This window comes from Mustelus asterias, chromosome 10 (assembly GCF_964213995.1).
Source record: "Mustelus asterias chromosome 10, sMusAst1.hap1.1, whole genome shotgun sequence".
Classification (NCBI taxonomy): domain Eukaryota; kingdom Metazoa; phylum Chordata; class Chondrichthyes; order Carcharhiniformes; family Triakidae; genus Mustelus; species Mustelus asterias.
In genome coordinates, this window is record NC_135810.1 from 55,960,195 (window position 1) to 55,984,277 (window position 24,083).

At 45.6% G+C, this 24,083-nt stretch overlaps 1 protein-coding gene across 2 annotated transcripts in view; it reads left to right on the plus strand.

The window, feature by feature from the left end:
* LOC144499597 (macrophage metalloelastase-like) overlaps nt 1-24,083 on the plus strand; it is a 60,041-nt gene that overhangs the window by 23,620 nt on the left and 12,338 nt on the right. For both annotated transcript variants that reach the window (XM_078221735.1, XM_078221736.1), the window contains exons 5-7: nt 2,513-2,674; nt 8,819-8,993; nt 11,090-11,223. In XM_078221735.1, the coding sequence (XP_078077861.1) occupies nt 2,513-2,674; nt 8,819-8,993; nt 11,090-11,223 (471 nt within the window). The remainder of the gene's footprint in view (nt 1-2,512; nt 2,675-8,818; nt 8,994-11,089; nt 11,224-24,083) is intronic.

Genomic DNA, 24,083 nt, shown 5'->3' on the forward strand with positions numbered 1-24,083 from the left:
TGAATTCAATAAAAAATCTGGAATTGAAAGTTTAATGGTTAACATGAAACTATTGTCATTAAAAACTCATCTGGTTCATTAATGTCCCTTAGGAAAGGAAATCTGCCATCCTTACCTGGTCTGGTCCACATGTGACTCCAGGTCCACAGCAATGTGGTTGACTCTGAAATGACAAAGCAAGCCATTCAGTTCAAGGGCAATTGGGGATGGGGCAACCAGTGACACCCATGTCCCATGAATGAATTTTAAGAACTCGAGATGGGAGGGGGGCAGGTTGCTTACTACAGGCATGGATTTGGAACAATAGGAGAAAGGGTAACCATGTTGAATGGTGATATGTTGCTGTCCAGATTGGAACCGAACATGCAATGGAAATGAAGATTGTATGAGGTGGAAATGATATTCACATTCTGTATCAGGAAATCGCTTGTGTCGTCTTTGCTTTCCCAGCTGGTCAAATTTCACAATCCATGATCACGATGGAAAGGCTTCCCAGGGGGCACGCATGTTCTGGAAATTTACTCCAATTTTACTCAATTACTAGGATATTAAACTTATAGAAAATGTGTTAACATTGAGCCTGCTGAGCCGGCCTTGACAGAAAGACAGATTAAAGAATGGGGACATTTGGAGCTCAGATTTGTGCTACTCCTGAGTTCCTGGAGGAAGTGGTGAGTTCAGCACTAACTCAGCCAGGCGAGACTCTGCTTTGGGCGTGTCCTCAAACAACTTTCTTTTCAATTCATACTCGGGATGTGGGCAAAACTTACAAAGCCGACATATGTTGTCCTCATCTGAATAATGACAGCCATTCATTCTTGGATTGATATCAGAGAAACGGCTCTGGCAGTCAACTTTTCACTGTTTTGGGTGTTGATAGAGCAAGACAAAGGTTCCAGGAAGTTGTGGGTGGAACTTAACAGTTACCTGTCTCAATGGGCCACTATTGAGGAGAAGATCACACCACATCAGCTGTGCTAGTTCAGCCTTTCACAAACTACAGCAGTGAGTGAAACAAAGATCTCCCCAAGTCCATAAAGTCCTACTATACAGAGCAACAGTACTCCTGTACGCAGTGTGACCCAGACTGTGTGTTAGTGACACATAGGGATACATGAGAAATTCTATAAGCAAAATTCCCATCATATCCTCCAGATTCAATGGAAGGACCATCGAACAAATGCTCCCGTCCTTCTTGAAGCCACCTCCACAAGCATTCAGGAAAACCTCCTGCAAAATCAGCTTCAATGGACTGGACGCAGTGTTCAGTGTTTGGCGCTCAACCAAATCTCCATTCATAACAGCGGGACCAGAGAATCCCAGCTGTGAGCAAGATCGGAGAATCCGGCTTCATGTCGACACACTCTGGACTCAAAGGTTAGAGTGCTGGCACTGAGTCACACTCGACAGCTGGTCTAAATGATAATCGTTCTTAGTGATACGAATATGAATCTGATGGTCGGATGCGCTGTGATGCCTGGAGCAGCTTTCTTCTGGTCGGACAGTCTACAAAATGGCGTTGATACATAACTTAATGAGGTTGATGAAGGCTATGCATGGAATAGAAGCCCTACAGTGCAGAAGGAGGCCATTTGGCCCATTGAGCCTGCACCGACCACAATCCCACCCAGGCCTTATCCCTGTAACCCTACATATTTACCCTGCTAATCCCCCTGACACTAGGGTCAATTGAGTATGGCCAATCATCCTAACCCACACAAACTTTGGACTGTGGGAGGAAACCGGAGCACTCAAAGGAAACACACACATAAACAGGGAGAATGTGCAAACTCCAGACAGACAGTGACCCGAGGCCGGAATTGAACCCGGGATCCTGCAGCAATGCTAACCACTGTACCACCATGACGCCCCATAATAGTAAGGGGCTCATCTGGGATTTGAACTTGGGACCTCTCACAAGCTCAGTAATTTTAACACCAAACGAGAATCATGCCCCGAGACCAATAGCCGCAGTTGAGAATGCTATAAACTGCCAAACTGCAAACCCAATTTGTAACATAACTTGCAATGTGGCACTTAGATTCATTTCAGAAATCAATGTGAGCATTCTCAGGCAATAGCCAGTTTCATCTGTCTATAATAACTGGGAAACTAAATAAGTGTGTGATGGATCAAATGGACTGCACTCTGTGTCAGAATCAGGGTCTGAAATTGGCTTGAGTGTGCACGGACTGAATTGCCAGTGTAACAGATGATTACTTGTTTGCTTGTTTTCATTCCTGGGATCGTGTTCTGTTCCATTTGATTCTGGATGACTTTGGAACAATATAAAACTGTGACATATTTCGGAAACATGTTGATAGAGGGTAGCAGTCTCAGATACGATCATGGTGCATTCATTGATCTGTAATTTTAGAATCAATTTCAATACCAACATGCACGATTGACAAAAGAACCAAAATATCATGGATATAAATAATGTAAAATTGTGCCTAATAATTTAAAGTTGAGCAGGTTTGAACACAATATTTTAATGTTGTTTTTTCTCTAGGATTCAACTTGTTTATCGTTGCACTCCATGAATTTGGACACTCTCTGGGACTCGGTCATTCGGAGGATAAAAATGACGTGATGTTTCACAGATATAAATATGTGGAAACAGACGGGTTCACGCTTCCAAGTGGTGACGTTAAAGCAATCCAGTCTTTATATGGTACAAAATGAATGACTAATTATTTAGGTACAATCTACCCTTAAATTGCCCACACACTTATTTAGTTTCCCAGTTATTATAGACAGATGAAACTGGCTATTGCCTGAGAATGCTCACATTGATTTCTAAAGTGTGTTGGATCAGGTGAGAAAAGCTGAGTGAATCTCTTTGCTTCTGAGATGCCTTTTCTCACCTGCTCACCCTGGAGATCACATGGTCTGGAATGGGGGGGTGGGGGTAAGTTAATAGGTTGTAATGAACAAAGCATCATAGCTGTGAGGGACAGCTCGGTGGATAGGATATTGGTATGTAGATAGGCTGGAAAATTGGGCGGGGATCCTGGATTCAGGATTCAATCCTGGACCGGGGAGCGGCGCGGGCTTGGAGGGCCGAAGGGCCTGTTCCTGTGCTGTATTGTTCTTTGTTCTTTGTTCTTTGCTTTAACAGTGCCCTGTGCAATTTCAGAGTGTTCGCATAGATTACGCAGCCAGTTGGAGGGGCGGAGCCTAAACACGCTGGCAATGCCAGGAATCTGAGAGTGGGGGCACCATTTTTAAAGGATACAATGTCAAAATTAAATTTAAGACTCCCTCCCCCACATAGACATGGACGACACCCCCATCAGATAAGGGAAATAAGAGAATACCCCCCACACGCAGAAGGAGAACCCCACCAATGGAGGAGGGCAAACAACCCCTCCGCTCCTGTGCACCTGCCAGTGCCCACTGGTTTTTCAATAAATAGTGATTTGCACTTGTGTGTGTTGGGGGGGGTGGGGGTGGGGGGGGGGGGGTGATGGGAAGGTACTGGGTGCACATTACAGTAGTAATATGTAGTGGGTGCACATTACAGTGCCAAGACCTGTATTGTTTGATAATTTATTAAAATGAATGAAAATCAGGTTCACGCTGTCTGGGCATGAAACTGATTCCATCAGCCATGGGGGTTGAGGGGAGGGGGCAGAGAAGATCTTAAATGGAAATCTTGCCAGCGCAAATCCCGTTTTTAGCCTCTCATGTGATTTAACGGCCATTGTGGGATTTACTCCCTGGCGAACGCAGCCACTAGATCACACCCATAGCAGTTTTGAAGTAACCACGAGTGCTTATTTGGAATACTGCATGAATTCAGACCCAGTCTTTTCACCATTGTTCCAACACTGATCCCTTTTCCTGGTACTGCTCTGCTCTTTTCTGCTCTGTCCCCTCCTATCACACTCTGGGTATCATTCCCCACATTGTTACCCTGCGCCTTGTCCTTCCTCATTGAATTCCAAATCTCTCCTCATGTGAAGCTATTTTTCCCCTAACCCTTTAGTTTAAAGTTCTCTACTCAGCCTTAGTTATACAATGAATCAGGTTGCAGGTTGCAGTGTGGTTAACGTGAAGACTCTCCCAACTGTTCAGCTCCCATCTCTCGAATACTGGTGCCAGTGCTCCATGTATCAAAACCCATTTCTTTGCACCACACATTCATCTCTCTAATCTTATTTACCCTTTGCCAATTTGTGTGTGATTCATGAATTCATACAGAGAACTTTTATAGTTACACTTTATAATTTAGCTCTTAGCTACTTATACCTCCTTTACAGAGCCTCTCTTTTTAGTCCTACCTAAGCCATTCATACCCATGTGGACCATGACAACTGGATACTTCCCCCCCTCTGCACGTTTTAGCTCTGGGGACATGTCTTCATCCTGCCGAATGGCAAGCATCACAGCCTTGGGACTCACACTCTTGGCTGTAGAGAACAGTATCGAAACACAAAATACTGCAGATACTGGAAATCTGAAATAAAAACAGAAAATACTGGAAATGCTCAGCAGGTCTGTGAAATGAGAAACTGAGTTACCGGAAGTTTCCAGCCGCTCAGGCTGGTGGGATCTTCCAGTCCTGTTGACGACACGCCCTGGCTGTGGGTTTTACGGTGGTGAGGGGCACATTCAATGGGAAATCCCATTGACAACAGCAGGGCCAGAAGAACCGGCTGCTGGCCAATGGCCGGCCCCCTCCCACAGCAGGTTGTGCGTTAAGTCCCACCCCACGTTTCAGGTCATAAGCTTTCATCAAAACATTATTTACCACCCCCCCCCCCCACCCCCCCGCTAACTATACTGTCCCATACTGCTGCTAAGTCTGTTTTTACTCCCCTCAGTTGAATGGTCCCCTACACCAAGGTGCTGTGGCCAGCTTGCTCACCCTTCCTGCAGTCCCTGCTCTTCCCGACACAGACTGCAAGAGCCTCTCACCTATTGGACAGTTGCAAAGATGTTACTGTTTGAATTCTCCTTACCAGCCTCACTCACATTCACACATTCCTGTCCCTAACTCAGATTAAATCTGAATTACATAGCCTATGAAGTGTGAATGTTTCCTGGAACAAAGTGTTCAGGAAACTTCCTCCCTTCCTGATGCATCACAGTGCCCAAAGCTGTGAAGCAATTTGGGAATTTGGTAATAAAGTTCCTTGAGCTGCAGCCATTTCCTGCATTACAGGCAGTCCTTGACTTTACACCATTTGAGATACAATGAACAGCATTTAGTGGGCGGGTCTTTACGTCCGCGCTCACCCCAAAACCGAAAAACCGCGCCCAAGGTCAATGGACCTTTGCATAGTCACACCACCCCCCCCCCCCCCCCAACCCCCCGCCCACCCATTACGATTCCCGTGGCGGGCAGGATGGGAAAATTCCCCCAATATGTTTACAAATTGACACCCCGACTGTGATTCTCCCATTGCGACCCACAACTTTTCTGTTGGGTCGCGGTGGGAAATGCGCATCTCCGGCCTTGAACAGGGATTTGCGTGTGCGCCGGGAACGCATGCGCATCTCCCAGAGCCGGTGAACAGTTGCCGGTCAGACCATGCTGGAAACCAATGGGAAGGCAGGGCCCGATTGAATCTCCCACCCTGCCAGGAGTACTTCATTCCAGCGGGGTTTAGACTAGCTCCCCATGTTCGGGGAACTAGCGGGATATGCTGCCGGAATGAAGGAGGGGGCAATCAGGGCCCCCCGTGGAGTTGGGCGGCTGGGGGGGTGGTGCCCCCTGAGCATGAGCACCCTCACAGTGCCAGCCTGTGCCCCCAGCACTGCCCAAGGGGCAATGTACCCATGCCCAGGGGGCACCTTTGCACTGCCCACCAGACATTGGGCAGTGCCAAGGGGGTGGGGCCTATTGTGGGTGGAGCCTAGGGGCAATCAGTGGGAGTGGAGGGTCCCACTGCCACTCTGCATTGGGATCGGTCTGGGATGGAGGTAGGGCAGCGATTGGGGCAGGCTGGGGGATGGACTGCTGGGGGGGGGTCTGACCCCGGGAGGGTCAGTGGAGGGGGGGGGTGGGGGTCTGCCGGTGTGAGGGGGGTGTGGGGAATTGCCACTGCTGGGGGGTGGGGCCTGGACATCGGGATGCTCCGGGACAGGGGAGGGTCAGGGCTGGCCCGGAAATTGCTGTGGGGGCCATGATTGGGCCCTGGGTGGGGGCTGGATGGGCAGAACTGCAGGGTTCCCAGACTGGCCAGCAATTGGGCTGGCCAGCAAACGGGAGGTTGACAGTTTGGGGCCACTGCACATGCACAGAGCTCCAAAACTGTCAAACTCCAGCGCGAATAGGCCCCGCCCCCCTGGGTTTTTAATGAGATTCCCGACTGGGACCTCTTCAGTGCACAGAATGTGAAGATTCAGGTGAGAAGCTGAACTGATAAAACAGTCGGGATTTGAAACAGCTCTCCCACCAATTCAGCACTTTTGGGAGAATCGCGGCCCCCATTTCAACCTCACAATGCCGGTTTCTACTTTCCGACACCATGTCATCTGTTGATGTTCTGCATCATCCATCTCAATGACGTGACAGGTCAAATTATTGTTATTAGGTGAAAACAAGCGGTTTATTCTGTTAACATTTTTTTGGCACAAACATCACATTTTTAAAGCATTTAAACACTTACGTTGTATTTAATAAGTGCTGAGATTCATGTCAGTTCCAGGTTAAACAACTGACAGTGATCAATGATACATTATATCTCCTACACTAACCGAGGAACTTGTACTAAGGTGTGCAGCATCAACAGTCACCTCAGAGATTTAACAGCACACGAGTTGAGAGCATTTAACATTGCTGGGCATCCCATGAGTGATTTCCAGCCTTGGTTCAGGAACAATCCCCCATTTATACCATTGTTCCGATGGGAAAATCAGTTCTAACTTACGATGTTTTGACTTACAATGCCGTTTTCAGGAACCAATACTATCGTAAGCCGAAGAACTGCCTGATTGACAGCCAAAACACACCACCTGACCTGCCACTTTTGCTGTCTTTAATTTATCTCACTTTAAAATATAAGTCAATGATTATTGATTGTTTGCCCTGTAATCTATAAGTTTTATACATTACTTCTATCTCCCCTTTACTAATTAGAACAACTGCCCCAGTTTAGAGAAAGAAACCTTAAACCTTACCAATCAGTCACCAATATCCTTGTAGTTAATGCATCTAGACATCAGTTCCCAGATCTCACTGTGTTCCCCTCCCACACTTAGACCATTCCCTGCGCTGTAAAAGAGCAACACCTTTTTCCTCACTCACTGAATTCCCAAGATCAGCATTCTGCTAAAGATGTACTCTGTCGTGTCAGCCTCAATGATTTTCGTTCCATTCATGAGGATAAACATTCCATAATTATGCCAATTGGAATTCCAAAACCCCGAGTCAGGCCCTGTTGTCTATGGAACCAGTTTTAAATAGCTGCCTAATTAACTAATTGTGCAACTCCACTAGCAGGCAGTTTGTTTACTGCTGACTCAAACTGAAATAAACTGCAAGTTAATATTCATGTTAAGGTGAATGCTAAAAGCAACATGACAAGCCTTTAGAAAGAAATCAACCTTTAAAGCATTGAATTCCTTCACTCACCATGCTCCTGACTTTGGTACACTGTGGAGTGGCCTCTGTACTATTTATCAAATTCCAATTTGGAAATTACAATTACATCAGCAGCAATTACGCCCTCAGGCAGCGCATTTGACATTCCAACCATTCATTGGATAAAGTAGGTTTTCCCCATGCTCCAGTTTATTCCTTTGTCACTCATCATAAATCAATGACTTCAAATTCTTGACCCTTTCACCAATGGGAACAGTTCCTCTCCATCTATTCAGTCTAGATGCATCATGACTTTGAACATCTCTGTCAAATCTCCTTTTTCTTTTTGCCAAGGAGAACAACCCCAACCTCTCCAATCTAAGTAACTGAAGAAACTTGGAACCATTTTCATCAATGTTTTCTTCTCTAAAATCTTCACATCTTTCCTAAAGTGAATTAGACACAGTGCCCCAATTGATCTTGAACTAGTTTCATATATTTTTATTTTGCTTTCCTTTCTTACAAGCACCTTGGCCTGTATTCGCTGCCATGATCGTGATGAATGGCGGAGCAGGCTCAAAGGCCCAAATGGCCTCCTCTCGCTGCTATCTTCTATATTTAAAGATACCACATACGCTCACATTCTGCTTATGATTTGGCAGTGATTTGAATTTATGGAGGATTCATGCACTTTGGATGCTGATTGCTTGAAGATAGGTAGATTCTCTCTCGCTGGAGATTGTCATTGTTCGGCACTCATCTGACATAAATGTTTCTTGCAACGTTTCAGTTCAAATCTCAATGTTGTTGAGGTCTTCTTGCATCACTCAGTATCTGTGATGTTCTGAATGTTACTGAACATTGCACAATCTTCAACAAACACTTCTGGCTTGATGTTGGAGGGAAGTTCATTGCTGAAGCAGATCCTGACCTAGGTAAATTAAGAGGAACTGGGTGGCAATCTGGGTGATTATCACTTCACAGGAGTTCTGGCCCATTATGTAGCTGTACCATCACTGTCACTGGTCAGAATCCCGCTCCTAACTGTGGGTATACACCACATAGACTGTTCAAGAAGGCAGCTCACCATCACCTTCTCAAGGACAATTAAGGAAAAGTAATAAATCTTAGCCGAGCCAGTGACACCCACATCCCATAAAAAAAAATCATCAACTGATATAGGACAGTTAACAGTAATCATCAGGAGGTTTCCGTACATATTTGACCTGATGCCTTTCAGTCTTTAATTCCATACTATTTCTAATCAATTCTTCTTAAATTCAGGACCCCCAGTTATGACAACCCAAACACCAGGTCAGACTCCAACACAAACTTCAGACCAGAATCCAACGCAAACACCTGACCAAATTCCAACTGAGAAACCATCAATCTGTGACCCAGATATGTTCATGGATGCTGCTGTTAAAATAAACCAATCCATTTTTTACTTCAAAAATGGGTAAGTAACATATTTGTTCCATCTCGTGTTTAGCTTAACACTATTTATTCTATGCGCATTTGACTGAAAAGCAAATTCAGTTGGGCAGCTTTTAGTCACCCACAGTAAACAACACCGTTTAGTCTTTCTAACTAGCAAGATGTCTTTGTGGGCCCAGGCCTCATTTTCCTCATTTCCTTTGCAAGAAGCAAAGTTCATGCAGATCCCTACCCCCCCACCCCCCACTCCTCCCCCCCCCCACTCCTCCTCCCCCCCCCCACTCCTCCTCCCCCCCCCCCACTCCTCCTCCCCCCCCCACTCCTCCTCCCCCCCCCCACTCCTCCTCCCCCCCCACTCCTCCTCCCCCCCCCCACTCCTCCTCCTCCTCCCCCCCCCACTCCTCCTCCCCCCCCCCACTCCTCCTCCTCCTCCTCCCCCCCCCCCCACTCCTCCTCCTCCCCCCCCCCCCCCCCCACTCCTCCCGCCGAGGGCTGCAGCTTGTTTTTTGGTGGATGGGACATTGTCTGCTTCCCAAGCTGCACTGGCCAATAACAGGAGCATGCGCTGGGGGAAGGGAATGTTGCTGCTGCTCCTGACTCCAGCAAAAGGAGTCAGACACTTCCTCTCTGAATGAAAGGTCACAGGCCTGAAACATTAACTTGGATTCTCTGTGCAGGAGTGTGGTCAAACCTGCTGAGTTCCTCCAGCATTTTTCCTTTTTACCTGAGACATTTCCTGGGCCATTTTATAAGCCACTGCTGTCAATCCCTTCAAAAGCCACTAGTTGGAGCACTCACCCTTGGAACAAATGAACAAAGTGTTGACGGGAGATCCAGAGATTGCAAACGGGGACCTTTAGGTCCCTGAATTGTATAATTAAATAAAGCGCCAACTGAAACCCTGACCAATGTAATGAAGCACCAGGAATGAGTGGCTTTGGAGCAGGATTGCGTTGGAATTACAATGGCCTGATTTCAGGGTGGCCACCTCACCCTTTCCACCCCCTGAACTTACAGTCAATCTGCGAGGGTTAATAACGCATCTGGCCTTCATATTGGACAAAGTATAATTGACAAGAATGCAAGTAATTGCTCGCAAACTTAAACACACGCAATGCAAAATGTTTGCTGTGAAGAATCGATTTGCTAAAAATACAGTAACTCAGTATTTGCAAGGGAGGTCTATAACTGGGGAAGGGTTTAAACCCAAAGTGTTAATTTGTTTTAAACCTTCAGATTCTAATGGACCTGCTGTTCATTTCCAGCAGTTTGGGGTTTTTTTGCTCAGGTTGTTTACAGTTGAAGTTTCTTTCTTTTTATTTAGAATGTGGTTTCTGCAATCAGCTTTCTTTAAATGGGATTATTGAGAAGTAAATTAGATTTCTTATCTGCAATAGAGTCAGTTCTGTGGGAAGATTTCCATTTGCAGCAACATCAAAAATACATTATAAAGTTATTCTGCTCTGAACACAATCGTCAATTCCATCACAAACTGTGCTCAATATTGCTCCAGTTTGCAGAAACGTTCTTTTTGCTCAAGTTTCCACTCAAACATATGAACTGACTGTGAAAGAATTTTTTTAAATACACAGAATAATTTGCTTGGTGTCCAGTAGTCAGCTTCTTAGTCATTTTAAGACTTAAAATTTAATCATTTTAAATGGCGATTATTAGTGTCCTCATACCTAAAACAAGCTGAATGTTAAGACCTTTTCTAAAGCGTCGTATTAAATTTGGGGCCAGTTTGTTGACAGTGCCGACTTCCTCTGTGAGGTTTTTAAATAATTGTATTATTGTAACATTGGATGGAAACTTGACTTTCACTGGACAAAATTTGCATTTGATATTCCTCAATCTTTTGGGCTGGTTTGTTCAATTTCAGGCGAATTGTGCTTAGAGAAAAACAGTGCCACATATTGGAAACTCTTCACCAAGTTACAACCTTGCTACACAAAGCAGACACAGCAAGCCTTCCCCCATAATGACATATTAAAGCATTTTGAAGTCTTGTCTGATGATGTACTAGTGACTGAGAAATCCAACCATCGACGTATTTGTAATAGATTGTGCCATCAAATCAGGATAATCACTGATGTGACATTGTTCATTGTTGTATAGGTTCTATAGGAATGCACGATCTTCAGATGTAATCCCAGTCAACAACACTTGGCCAAGTATTGTGTCAAATATTGATGCTGCTATTCAATATCACAGGAACGACCAAAGGACAAATGATGTTGCCTTTTTTACAGGTTACTGATTTCATTTCTGACTGTTTTTTAATAATGTTTTTTAGTAATAAATCTATTATTGTGGGGGATGGGGAGGTGCTGGAGATGAGGTGCCATTTATGTGAAGCAAGCAGTGAGTAGCATGAACCAAGCAGCCATTTCCGGAGATTCACAACACACTTCACTCGATCCCTGAGCGCGCTGACAGATTTTTGCAATAAATGTTGCATTTCAACTTGCGTTTTTATTCCAGGCGGATTTGGCCCAATGTTTATTCATAATTCAAAGTTATTGAGTTAAAACTATCTGATAATTAGCATTTTAAAATGCTAAGCTCCAATTTGCTGTGTTATCGATATTGCTTAATTTATATTATTATATGATTCAACTCTTTAACGCACAAATGACTTGGAATGATTGGGAGTAGGCTATAGTCTATAAAGATTTATATGTCGACTGTGGGTCACCAGCGCGTGATATTTCAACAGAAAGCCTGCAGTTTATATAGTTAAAGATGTTTATTTTTGGAAATCGTGTGGCGCAGTGTTAGACCAGAAACTTCATGTTCAAGTCCAACACCAGGACTTGTTGACCACAGAAGGAGAATTTATAATGCGATTTAATGCACTAATAATCCGCTCAGGAATCCTTCCACAACTTCCCTACTATTCCACAAAGGGAAGACATTGGCTGGGATTCTCCCCAAAAACATTCTAAGTGCCAAATTTGTGTAAAAACTGGGGTAAAACCTGCTGTTTTTTCCAGCAGAAGTTTCAAAATGAATCTACCACACTGTGCACGGCAGAGTGCCCCAACATGAATCATAATAAAAATCAGTGCGTGAGGCCTATCCCCGCTGGAGAGGCTGGCAGCATAGCACTGAGTGGGCCACTGAGCATGCGCCAATCTGTCAGCGCCAGGATTGGTGGCCAGCCCCGCAACCCTACATTTCTGTCCGTCTGGCCCCCACTGGCTGGACCCCTGGATGCCTCCTGGCCAGCCCGGCCTCCCCCTCAGTTGTCCTAATCTCTGCCCCCCACCCCTCCCCCCGCCCCGCAGTCCTGACCTCCTCTCCCCCCCCCCCCCCCCCGCAGCCCTGACCCACCCTCCCCAGCAGGCACTACCAAACTGGCAATGCCCAAGGGGCAGCCCCCTTGCCGCCGACCTCCTGGGGACCTCCTTGGCCCCCCTTCACTCCAGCAGCATCAGGCCGCCAGCTCCTTGTTAGTGGGGAGCTGTTGTGAACCCTGCTGGAGAGAAACACTCCTGGCGGGGGTGCTGAGAGGCTAGCAGGCCCGGAGGCTCCAGTCCCAGGTCACTAATGAGATTGAAATGAGCATCTAGATAATTTACACAGCTCTGCGCCGATTTCTGGTGCAGAGCTGACAGCACTGGAAATTCAAAGGCCAGAGACTATCAGAGGCCAAGGGTTCAGTGGGAAGCCTGCTAAACAGCCTCTGATAGAGTCTCCCAGCCGCTGCGCAGTGGGAGAATCACCCCAGTGTGTGTGTGTGTGAAAATACACTTTAAATAGGGTTTTTAATCTAAGTTCAGAAGGTTGAGAAATATATTTATTTCTGACCTTCACATAAAATTAATATAGAAACTCAATAATTCCTGGGTGATTAATATAAATGTTTGATTTGCCATCTACCACCCTGGTGGGCACATGATACAGTAATATTGGAGTGGCTGTCTCATCACAGTTGAACATCGAGTGGTATCATGTTTAATGACACCGTTGCTTAAGGGCCATTACTTGACGGAAGTGTAGGATATGTGGGTGGCACGGTGGCACAGTGGTTAGCACTGCTGTCTCACAGTGCCAGGAATCCGGGTTCAATAACAGCCTTGTGTAACTGTCTGTGTAGAGTTTGCACGTTCTCCCCATGTCTGCGTGGGTTTCCTCCGGGTGCTTCGGTTTCCTCCCACAGTCCAAAGCTGTACAGGTTAGGTTGATTGGCCGTGCTAAATTGACCTTTAGTGTCAGGGGGATTAGCAGGGTAAATATGTGGAGTTACGGAGATTGGGCCTGGGTGGGATTGTTGTCGGTGCAGGCTCGATGGGCTGAATGGCATCCTCCTGCACTGTAGGGATTTATGATTCTATGATATTTCAAATATTGTCAACACAATTTTATTCTATGTTTGTGTGCCAGCGCTGAAGGCCAATCAGTGTGTTTGGGTTGGATTTTACATTCTCAATTTGAGCGTTCTACCAGCCGACAAGAGATTTGGCATGGTGACATTGGTGAGCAACTCAATGTCATCATGCCAGTCTTCGAGAGTATGGAAGGCACACAGGCAGCAAAAGCAGCTGTCTGCCTGCCCTTGTGAATAGTTCATTAACAAACTATGAATTAAGCCACAATCTTCTGTGATTTTTCATCGCTCACTGCATTTTTTCAGGAGTTGAATTTGAAAAAGTTTGGGAGTCTTTTACATCAGCTGAACTAAGGTAGCACAAGGATGAAAGCTAATGCCTGGCAGTGGGACCATGATTGGATGTACCTGTAGATTCCGCTGAGGAAAGGTGGCAGCATCTGTATGATGCTTAATGGCATTTCTAAAATCCTTGCTGTGCCTTCAGCAAAAAGTAAAGACTGATTTTGAGAACAGGACACCTTTACAATTCCATTCTTGACCTACTTCCTGTTTGTGGCATTGCCCCTCTATCACGTGACATCCCAGGCTACAGTGCTGATTGGGCGTGAAGTCCTTTTTCGCAGCTCAGTTCCTCAGAACCCACAAATTAAGCATTCACACCGAGGTACGGTTCGAGTCCACTGTGAACATAGATACAACCAAACTTCACCGCTATGGCCCATATCCTCTGATTTCCATGTAGTCGGAGACGGGATGTAATGCAGACAATGTGCTATGGGACCGCATTGAAGTCACGACACAATAACTCTGTGGAGTTTGAACTTCTGATAGACAACTTCCTTGCTCCTTACGAGCATCCAATAACTTTCCAACTCTGAGTTGAGGTCAGAGACTTAGCAAGGTTCCGACTTACCAGGCTGGTTGCCCAGGAAATGTGAGACAGGAAAAGGTCCAGGGTGGAATTTTCCCTGAGAGATAAAAATATTGTAGCGTGTGTAAACAACGCTGTTCAACCTGCCAGCTGCGATGAAGGGTATTTACATCGGATCATGCACTTCATATTATTCATCCACAGGGAACATATCACTGGTGGGCGGGCGGCCTCTGATTCTTCCACTGTGAACATAGCACTCTTAAACTCTGGGGGCCATATTTACCAGAAGGAAATAACAGTGAAATAGGGAAATAAGAATCCTAGTCTGAAATGTTTCTTTGGTCTAGACAGCATCCACGTTCTCTGCAGCTTAGGACAGTTCCTGAGAAGATGGCATCCAAAGGCAAGAAGGATACAGCTCCCAGATTTATCGACACCTCCCTGGTGTGCCTCTTGGACACAGTCAAGGTCTGCCGCAATGTCTGCCATGCCCGCTCTGACCGCAGGACTTCCAACAAGGTGGAAAATTGGTTTTGGGAGGTAGTTACAGTGGTGGTCAGTACCAGTGTTCTGCAGAAGAGGTCAGCCACCCAAGGGCAGCAGGATGATGAATGTTCTCTTCCGTTCCACCAGCGTAAATCAACCATCTCACCATTCACCACTCACACACTCACATCTCACACACTCACATCTCACACACTCACATCTCACACACTCACAACTCACACACACATCTCACGCACTCACAACTCACGCACTCACAACTCACACACTCACAACTCACACACACATCTCACACACTCACAACTCACACACTCACAACTCATACACTCACAACTCACACACTTACAACTCACACACTTACAACTCACACACTCACAACTCACATACTCACAACTCACACACTCACAACTCACACACACATCTCACACACTCACAACTCACGCACTCACAACTCACACACTCACAACTCACACACACATCTCACACACTCACAACTCACACACTCACAACTCACACACTCACAACTCACACACTTACAACTCACACACTCACATCTCACACACTCACAACTCACACACACATCTCACACACTCACAACTCACACACTCACATCTCACACACTCACATCTCACACACTCACATCTCACACACTCACAACTCACACACTCACACACTTACAACTCACACACTCACAACTCACACACTCACAACTCACATACTCACAACTCACACACTCACATCTCACACACTCACAACTCACACACTCACATCTCACACACTCACAACTCACATACTCACATCTCACACACTCACAACTCACACACTCACATCTCACACACTCACAACTCACACACTCACAACTCACACACTCACAACTCACACGCTCAAAACACACACTCACACACTCACAACTCACACACTCACACACTTACAACTCACACACTCACAACTCACACACACACACTTACATCTCACACACACATCTCACACACTCACAACTCACACTCACAACTCACACACTCACAACTCACAACTCATACGCTCAAAACACACACTCACATCTCACACACTCACATCTCACACACACACACTTACAACTCACACACTCACACACTCACAACTCACACACTCACACACTCACAACTCACACACTCACATCTCACACACTCACAACTCACAGCTCACACACTCACAACTCACACACTCACAACTCACATACTCACAACTCACATACTCACAACTCACACACTCACATCTCACACACTCACAACTCACACACTCACATCTCACACACTCACATCTCACACACTCACAACTCATACACTCACAACTCATACACTCACAACTCACACACTCACATCTCACACACTCACAACTCACACACTCACATCTCACACGCTCAAAACACACACTCACACACTCACAACTCACACACTCACACACTTACAACTCACACACTCACAACTCACACACACACACTTACATCTCACACACTCACATCTCACACACTCACAACTCACACTCACAACTCACACACTCACAACTCACAACTCATACGCTCAAAACACACTCACAACTCACACGCTCAAAACACACACTCACAACTCACACACTCACATCTCACACGCTCAAAACACACACTCACACACTCACATCTCACAAACTCACATCTCACACACACACACTTACAACTCACACACTCACACACTTACAACTCACACACTCACACACTCACACACTCACAACTCACACACTCACACACTCACAACTCACACACACATCTCACATACTCACAACTCACACACTCACATCTCACACACTCACAACTCACACACTCACAACTCACACGCTCAAAACACACACTCACACACTCACAACTCACAACTCACGCACTCACAACTCACACACTCACGCACTCACAACTCACATACTCACACACTCACAACTCACACACTCACGCACTCACCACTCACACACTCACGCATTCAACACTGGCGGGTGATCTTATTGGCTCGTCGCACTGGCCGATTGATAGGGCGAGCGGTAGGATATCCCGAGAGGTGAAAGATCAGGATCCCGTCCGGTTTTCTGCCTCTCGCAATGTTACCGACACTGTTTTGCCAGCAGAATCAATGTCACACCCAGAAAGAGCACAAAGCCAATTTCAATATTCATGGTGAGTCCTGGATACTATTGTCTGGGCTCGCTTGCCCTTACCTGCTCACCAGTCAAGATGCTCACCGGTAAAGATCACATATGGTCCCCACCAACAGGAACTAGACATGATGGCCCCACCAGTGGGAGCGGAGGCCATTGAAGCTCCCCAGGTAGCCGGGGCAGAGCTGGGCAGATGTCTTTGTCATCTTGAGAGGGTTTTAAACTCTGATTTGCCAGTATTTTCATATAACGCACATGGCCTTTGCATCTTGATTTGCATCAGCACAACTGACAAAACTTACCTCAAGAAATCATCTTAATACTGGTTTGTTGCTGATTTTAGTTTGTTCTTTGCAGGCTGTTTACCTGAGGCTCAGGCGCTCTGTTCCTGGCTAATATTAACACCGCTCTGTCCTGTCGGCGACTTGGCAAAGTGGCTAACGCTCTCCCCGGCAGATTCAGAAGTGAGATCCTGGCCGGTAGCTTTATCGGCTATTGATGTCTCTGACCCTCTCTTATGTGTAACAAAATGATCCATGCCTGCAATCGGCTCACTAGAAATGGAAAGAAAATTGGTTCCAAGTGTAGGTACGTACAGAACACTTGGTGCCAAATGCTTGTACAGAGCGCATTGACCTGTTTATTCCTGCCTCATGTGGTCATACATGGTACTGCAGGGTGTATTTACCTCGAGGAAAAATGGATTAAAAGGTCAGGCCATCTTTGGGGATCATGTCTGATGACCCATTTTTCAAGCTCACGCAATCTACCCGCAGGTCACAACACCCACTTTGAATAATAGGGTCCCCACTTGGGTGTGTGCTGCCAACTTCATTGTCAGTTTAGGCATGGCCCACATGCTCTCCGGCCAATTTTATGTCTCTGTCTCCAAAGTCCGTGAGCACTTTGATTTTAGTTAGTCCTCCAATATTCTGGGACTTCTTTTTATTGCGAACTACCTTTTCCTGCATGAAGACACTTGGAGAGAATGTGAGCAAGATGCATGCATAGAAAAATAATAAGCATGCCCGACATGTGTTACTGGCGACTTAAATCCTGGACAGGATTAGGACACAAACTCCAGAGGAGATGAGGCCAGGTGGAGATGTGAGGGTGTGTAAGAGCGAATGGTGATGGTGGCAGAAAGTCAGACCCTTGTGATTGTGTGATGGGCTTGTGAGTGTGTGAGTGTGTGAGTTGTGAGTGTTTGAGTGTGTGTGTGAGTTGTGAATATGTGAATGTGTGAGTGTGTGTGTGTGGGTTGTAAGTGTGTGAGTTATGAGTGTGTAAGTGTGTGAGTGTGTGAGTTGTGAGTATAGGTTGTGAGTGTGTGAGTATAAGTTGTGAGTGTGTGAGTTGTGAGTGTGTGAGTTGTAAGTGTGTGAGTGTGTGAGTTATGAGTGTGTGAGTTGTGAGTGTGTGAGTGTGTGAGTTGTGAGTGTGTGAGTGCGTGACTTGTGAGTGTGTGAGTGTGTGAGTTGTGAGTGTGTGAGTGCGTGAGTTGTGAGTGTGTGAGTGCGTGAGTTGTGAGTGTGTGAGTTGTGTGTGTGCATGAGTGTGTGAGTTGTGAGTGTGTGAGTTGTGAGTGTGTGAGTGTGTGAGTTTGTGAGTGTGTGGTTTGAGCGTGTGAGTTGTGAGTGTGTGACATTGCTGAGAATTTAGAAGTACAGCTTGTTTCTAGGTTGAAGTTAGCGGGGGATTTCTCAGTAAAACTGGATGGAAGTACTGACGTTACAGATTGTGCAGCCTTGTTAGTTTATGTTAGGAATGTTCTGTTTGGTTTGGGCACAGCGTATTTTTTGAGCATGTGTTGTGCTGCTTTACATTATTGAGCAGTGTGACTGGTGCACGGATCTCTGAAGTATCGAATAGCTGCGCGGCTGCAAAGTGCAGACTTGATTGGGTTAATTGCAGTGGGATTATAAGCAACGGGGCAGCCAACATGACTGGCAAAAACAGCAGAGTTATAATAAGGATTAAGGAAGCAGCTGGTCAGGACATTGTCTGGAATCATTGCTTCGTTCACCGTGAGGCATTGGCATCACAAGGAATTCCATCCGATCTTGAAGTGGTGTTGAAAGGAATTGTGAAAGTCGTGAACTTCATTGAACTCGTGCCCTCAATACCAGGCTTTCCGAGGCCGTGTTCTGAAATGGGCACCGAGCACACACACATTTATTGTTCCACACAGAGGCACATTGGCTGTCAAGGGGTCGGGGGCTTGGCAGAGTTTGCAAACTGAGATCTGAAATCCACGCTTTCCTTCTTGAGAAATTGTCCCCTCCGGCTGATTCGTTTGGTGATGAAAGTTGAATTTTAACTCTGTCTTACCTTGCAGACATCTTCTCGATTCTAAACGCACAATTCCAAATTGCAAGGAGGGGATGATGATTGCTTTTGACACTGGAAACAAATAGATGCTTTCCAGAAGTTATTGAAAGTTTGGCAAGTGCGAGTAAAAAGCCTCAGATACTACACATTCCCCACACTGCTCTGGCACATCGAGAAATACAGTGTTAGTGAGGAAACTGTCAATAGACTGACAAGTCGTCTTCAGTCACATCTGGCTGCGCCAATCGACAGTTTCTGTTGCTACTTTCCAGAGAAGTTTGACATTTTGAAAGAAAAGAAGTGAGTTTGAGAGGCCAGAGTCAGTTATTAACTTACAGCTGGCTCTAAATGATGAGATGGAGCTGCTGTGCCTGATCTGTGACATCACGCTAAAAACATGCCACAAGGCATGAGGTTGTCACCATTCTGGATTAGCATCTCCCTGGAGTATCCAGTGCCGAGTAAAACTAGTATCTTTTTGCTGTTGCTATTGGCAGATCCCACAGAGTTCTGCAGTGGAACCCTGGAGGGAGCCACTGGTGTAGAATTTGAGCGTTGTAATTACTTGCACAGCCACTGGGTGTCCTCCCACTCCCTGTGCTGCCAAACTCTGCAGAATGTGGCAAATGTGAGTCAGCAGATCCGCTGACATATACAGGTGTTGGTGACACCGGTTCGTGCTCATCTGCAGGTAGCACACGCGACACCAATACTATCAGGGTCCAGTGAGGCACCTACAAATGACAGCTCTCTGAGAATCATCCTCTGCATCCGGAGGAGGACATCCAGCCCTGTGGTTTGATGGTTTTCGTGAACAAGGCATCTCCTTTGCATTCTCTTCTCCCTCTCCTGCCCATATACAATAATACAGGCAGCAATAACACCAGGCTCCATCTTCCTGAGGGCATCTTCATTGCAGTTTCAAATAGAGAGATGCAAGAGCCAGCATCCATTAGTAAAGGTTCACTTTTGGTTAAGGAATTGTCTGTGACTCCAGGCCCAAGGCCTCTCTGTGCAGTTGAAGACTCCTGGCCCATGAAATTATGTCCAGTGCAGTGTGGGCACGAAAATTCACCGCAATCCCCCCCGGACGTCCAATGCAACCGAGTGCCGAAAGCTTCAACCTGGTGACTGAAAGTTCTGTTTTCAGCTGAGGCGCTGGGATTATCATGGCCTGCCCTTCAAGACTGCACAGTTTGGTCTAATCATGAGGGTGAAATTCAGTGTGCGCATTATAATAATTCATTCCAGTAACTGAGTGGGTCTAGAGGCTTCATCACTCGGAGTGTCCCATGGCCAGTTTTCCAAGGGGGTTCTCTAATGATAGAAACAGTAACTACAGTAAGGTGAGTCCTGATGAAGGAGCAGTGCTCCAAAAGCTCCTGATTCCAAATAAACCTGTTGGATTTTAACCTGGTGTTGTGAGACTTCTTACTGTGCCCACCCCAGTCCAACGCCGGCATCGCCACATCATGGCTACCATCAACACCACAAACCGCCGGCTCAAAGTGGAGAGGATCTCCAAGAAGATTGCGCATATCGACACAGACATACAAAGATACACTCACCTGATGAAGGGGCAGCGCTCCGAAAGCTCGTGATTCCAAATAAACCTGTTGGACTTTAACCTGGTGCTGTGAGACTTCTTATTTGTAGTGATGCACTTTCGGAGTATTCATGAGAACACAAAAGGTATTTATTAATAAGAAAAACTGTACAGAGGCCACATAAGTTGAACAATTATAAATCGAGTCTTTGAGAGTTTTTCTGTTTTGTATAGAGAGATGGAATCCTGTAGCCTGAGATACTTACACAGGATCGACATTAACAGGAACTGCAATAATGGCTCGCTCTTCTGGCAACACCAGCTTAAAGTCCAACAGGTTTATTTGGTAGCACAAGCCACTAGCTTTCGGAGCGCTGCTCCTTCATCAGGTGAGTGGGATTTCAGTTCACAAACAGGGCATATAAAGACACAAACTCAATTTACAAAATAATGGTTGGAATGCAAGTCTTTACAGGTAATCAAGTCTTAAAGGTACAGACAATGTGAGTGGAGAGAGGGTTAAGCACAGGTTAAAGAGATGTGTATTGTCTCCAGCCAGGACAGTTAGTAAGATTTTACACGACAGCGCAGAGTCGCTGAGCAGAGACTGATAGCCAAGTTCTGCACATATGAGGACGGCCTCAACTGGGATCTTGGGTTCATGTCACACTATCTGTAACCCCCACGACTTGCCTAGGCTTGCAAAATCTCACTAACTGTCCTGGCTGGAGACAATACACATCTCTTTAACCTGTGCTTAACCCTCTCTCCACTCACATTGCCTGTACCTTTAAGATTTGATTACCTGTAAAGACTCGCATTCCAACCATTATTTTGTAAATTGAGTTTGTGTCTTTATATGCCCTGTTTGTGAACAGAACTCCCACTTACCTGATGAAGGAGCAGCGCTCCGAAAGCTAGTGGCTTTTGCTACCAAATAAACCTGTTGGATTTTAACCTTTTGTGAGACTTCTGACTGTGTTTACCCCAGTCCAACGTCGGCATCTCCACATCATCCCTCTTCTGGCATAGGCAGGTCATTACTACTTGTTTCCACAAAGACCTCAGTTATGTCAAGTACTTCGGTGCTTATGGGTTTGAAAACATTTCTTGATGACAACACTGACTACTGGAGTGTCTCTTTACTCAAGTGGTCCACACAATTACAAACGATCCATCCCTCCATGTCTACTTGGTAAAACGAGTCCAGTCTCAGGGACAATGGCCGAATTCTCCCATCCCACCCGCCACTGGAATTTTAGCGGGCGGGTTGCAGAGAATATGAAATGCCATTGACGGTCGGGTGGGAATTTCCAGCTTTTAGACCAGCACGGCCGGAAAAATCCACCCAATAATTCCAGGATCTAACTTGTTTAACTGCTAAAGTTTCATATTATAACACCATATCATATTATGTACTTAATATGGGTTTTTCTATGTTGCAATGGTGACGGCTCATTGATGAGATCTTGAGGATTGTGTGTTTAAACTTAAACACTTTTATCAGTAGACTTTAACTATGGACAGTTGTAAATATGGACTTTTCACAGTTTTTTCCACAATCTTGGTCTGTCACACGTATTCTGCTTCTGGTACTGAGGTCACATGATTACCTTTCTTCTCTTTCCAGCATTTCAGTTCAGCATCTTTGTCGTTGATCATTTCATCATATTGGTTCTTGCACCTTTCCATTCACGTGATCATTTCAGCAATCTTGTTCAGTTTCTTTCTGTGTCTGAATCGCTGATTCTGCTGTCAACTTCAATGTTTCTTTTGAAGTGTTTAATTTTTTTTGTTTGTTCCAAGGGAATCCGTCATGTTCTTATTGGACAAATACATTTCACAAATGGAACCCTCATTCCTACTTGTCTTAACTTCAGCCAAGTCCTTACGACTTCACCGTTGGTCAGGTCCGTCTCCGACAATGTGTTGACTTGTTCCCATTCTACAATTCTCTTGTTGCTGTTCTTGTGGCGTCTCTTGTTGACCTCCTTCTGGGGTCTTTCAGTGCCCTACTTCTGGGTCTTCTATTGCCTCCAATTTGAGATCTTCTTTTGCCTCTCTTTGAGGTCTTTATTGCCTCCCCTTTGAGGTCTACTGGTGCCTCCTCTGAGGTCTTCGGTTGCCTCTTCCTTGAGGTCATTGTGCCCTATGAACCTTTTTTGAGTTGCCCTGTATCTGGGATCTTCTCCAATTTTCCTGTCATTTCTCCTTCTTGTGGCTGCTGCTTTAAATGCATTGCCACTTTAAATTCATTACCTCTTTGAATGTTTAAGACTGTCTTTTTTTTTTACTTAGTTATCAGAAGCTATCAGTTGTCCCTGTCTTTCCTGTGCTTCTGGAGTTTTGGCGCAAGCCGAGCTGTTCTTTTTTTTGAACTTTTTAAACTTCACTTTTACTAATAGAATTTGATTTGATTTGATTTATTATTGTCACAGGTATTAGTATACAGTGAAAAGTATTGTTTCTTGCATGCTATACAGGTAAAGCATACGATTCATCGATAAGGAAAGGAGAGAGTGCAGAATGTAGTGTTACAGTCATAGCTAGGGTGTAGAGAAAGATTAACTTAGTGCGAGGTAGATCCATTCAAAAGTCTGACAGAGGCAGTGAAGAAGCTGTTCTTGGGTCGGTTTGTACGTGTCCTCAGACTTCTGCATCTTTTCCTGATGGAAGAAGGTGGAAGAGAGAATGTTCAGGATGCACAGGGTCCATAATTATGCTGGCTGCTTTTCCGAGGCAGCGGGAAGTGTAGACAAGTCAATGGATGAGAGGCTGGTTTGAATGATAGACTAGGCTTCATTCACGACCCTTTGCAGTTTCTTGCAGTCTTGGACAGAGCAGGAGCACTATCAAGCTGTGATACAACCAGAAAGAATGCTTTCTATGGTGCATCTGTAAAAGTTGGTGAGAGTTATAGCTGACATAGAACAGTACAGCACAGAACAGGCCCTTCGGCCCACGATGTTGTGCCGAGCTTTATCTGAAACCAAGATCAAGCTATCCCACTCCCTATCATCCTGGTGTGCTCCATGTGCCTATTCAATAACCGCTTAAATGTTCCTAAAGTGTCTGACTCCACTATCACTGCAGGCAGTCCATTCCACACCCCAACCACTCTCTGCGTAAAGAACCGACCTCTGATAACCTTCCTGTATCTCCCACCACGAACCCTATAGTGATGCCCCCTTGTAATAGCTCCATCCACCCGAGGAAATAGTCTTTGAACGTTCACTCTATCTATCCCCTTCATCATTTTATAAACCTCTATTAAGTCTCCCCTCAGCCTCCTCCGCTCCAGAGAGAACAGCCCTAGCTCCCTCAACCTTTCCTCATAAGACCTACCCTCCAAACCAGGCAGCAT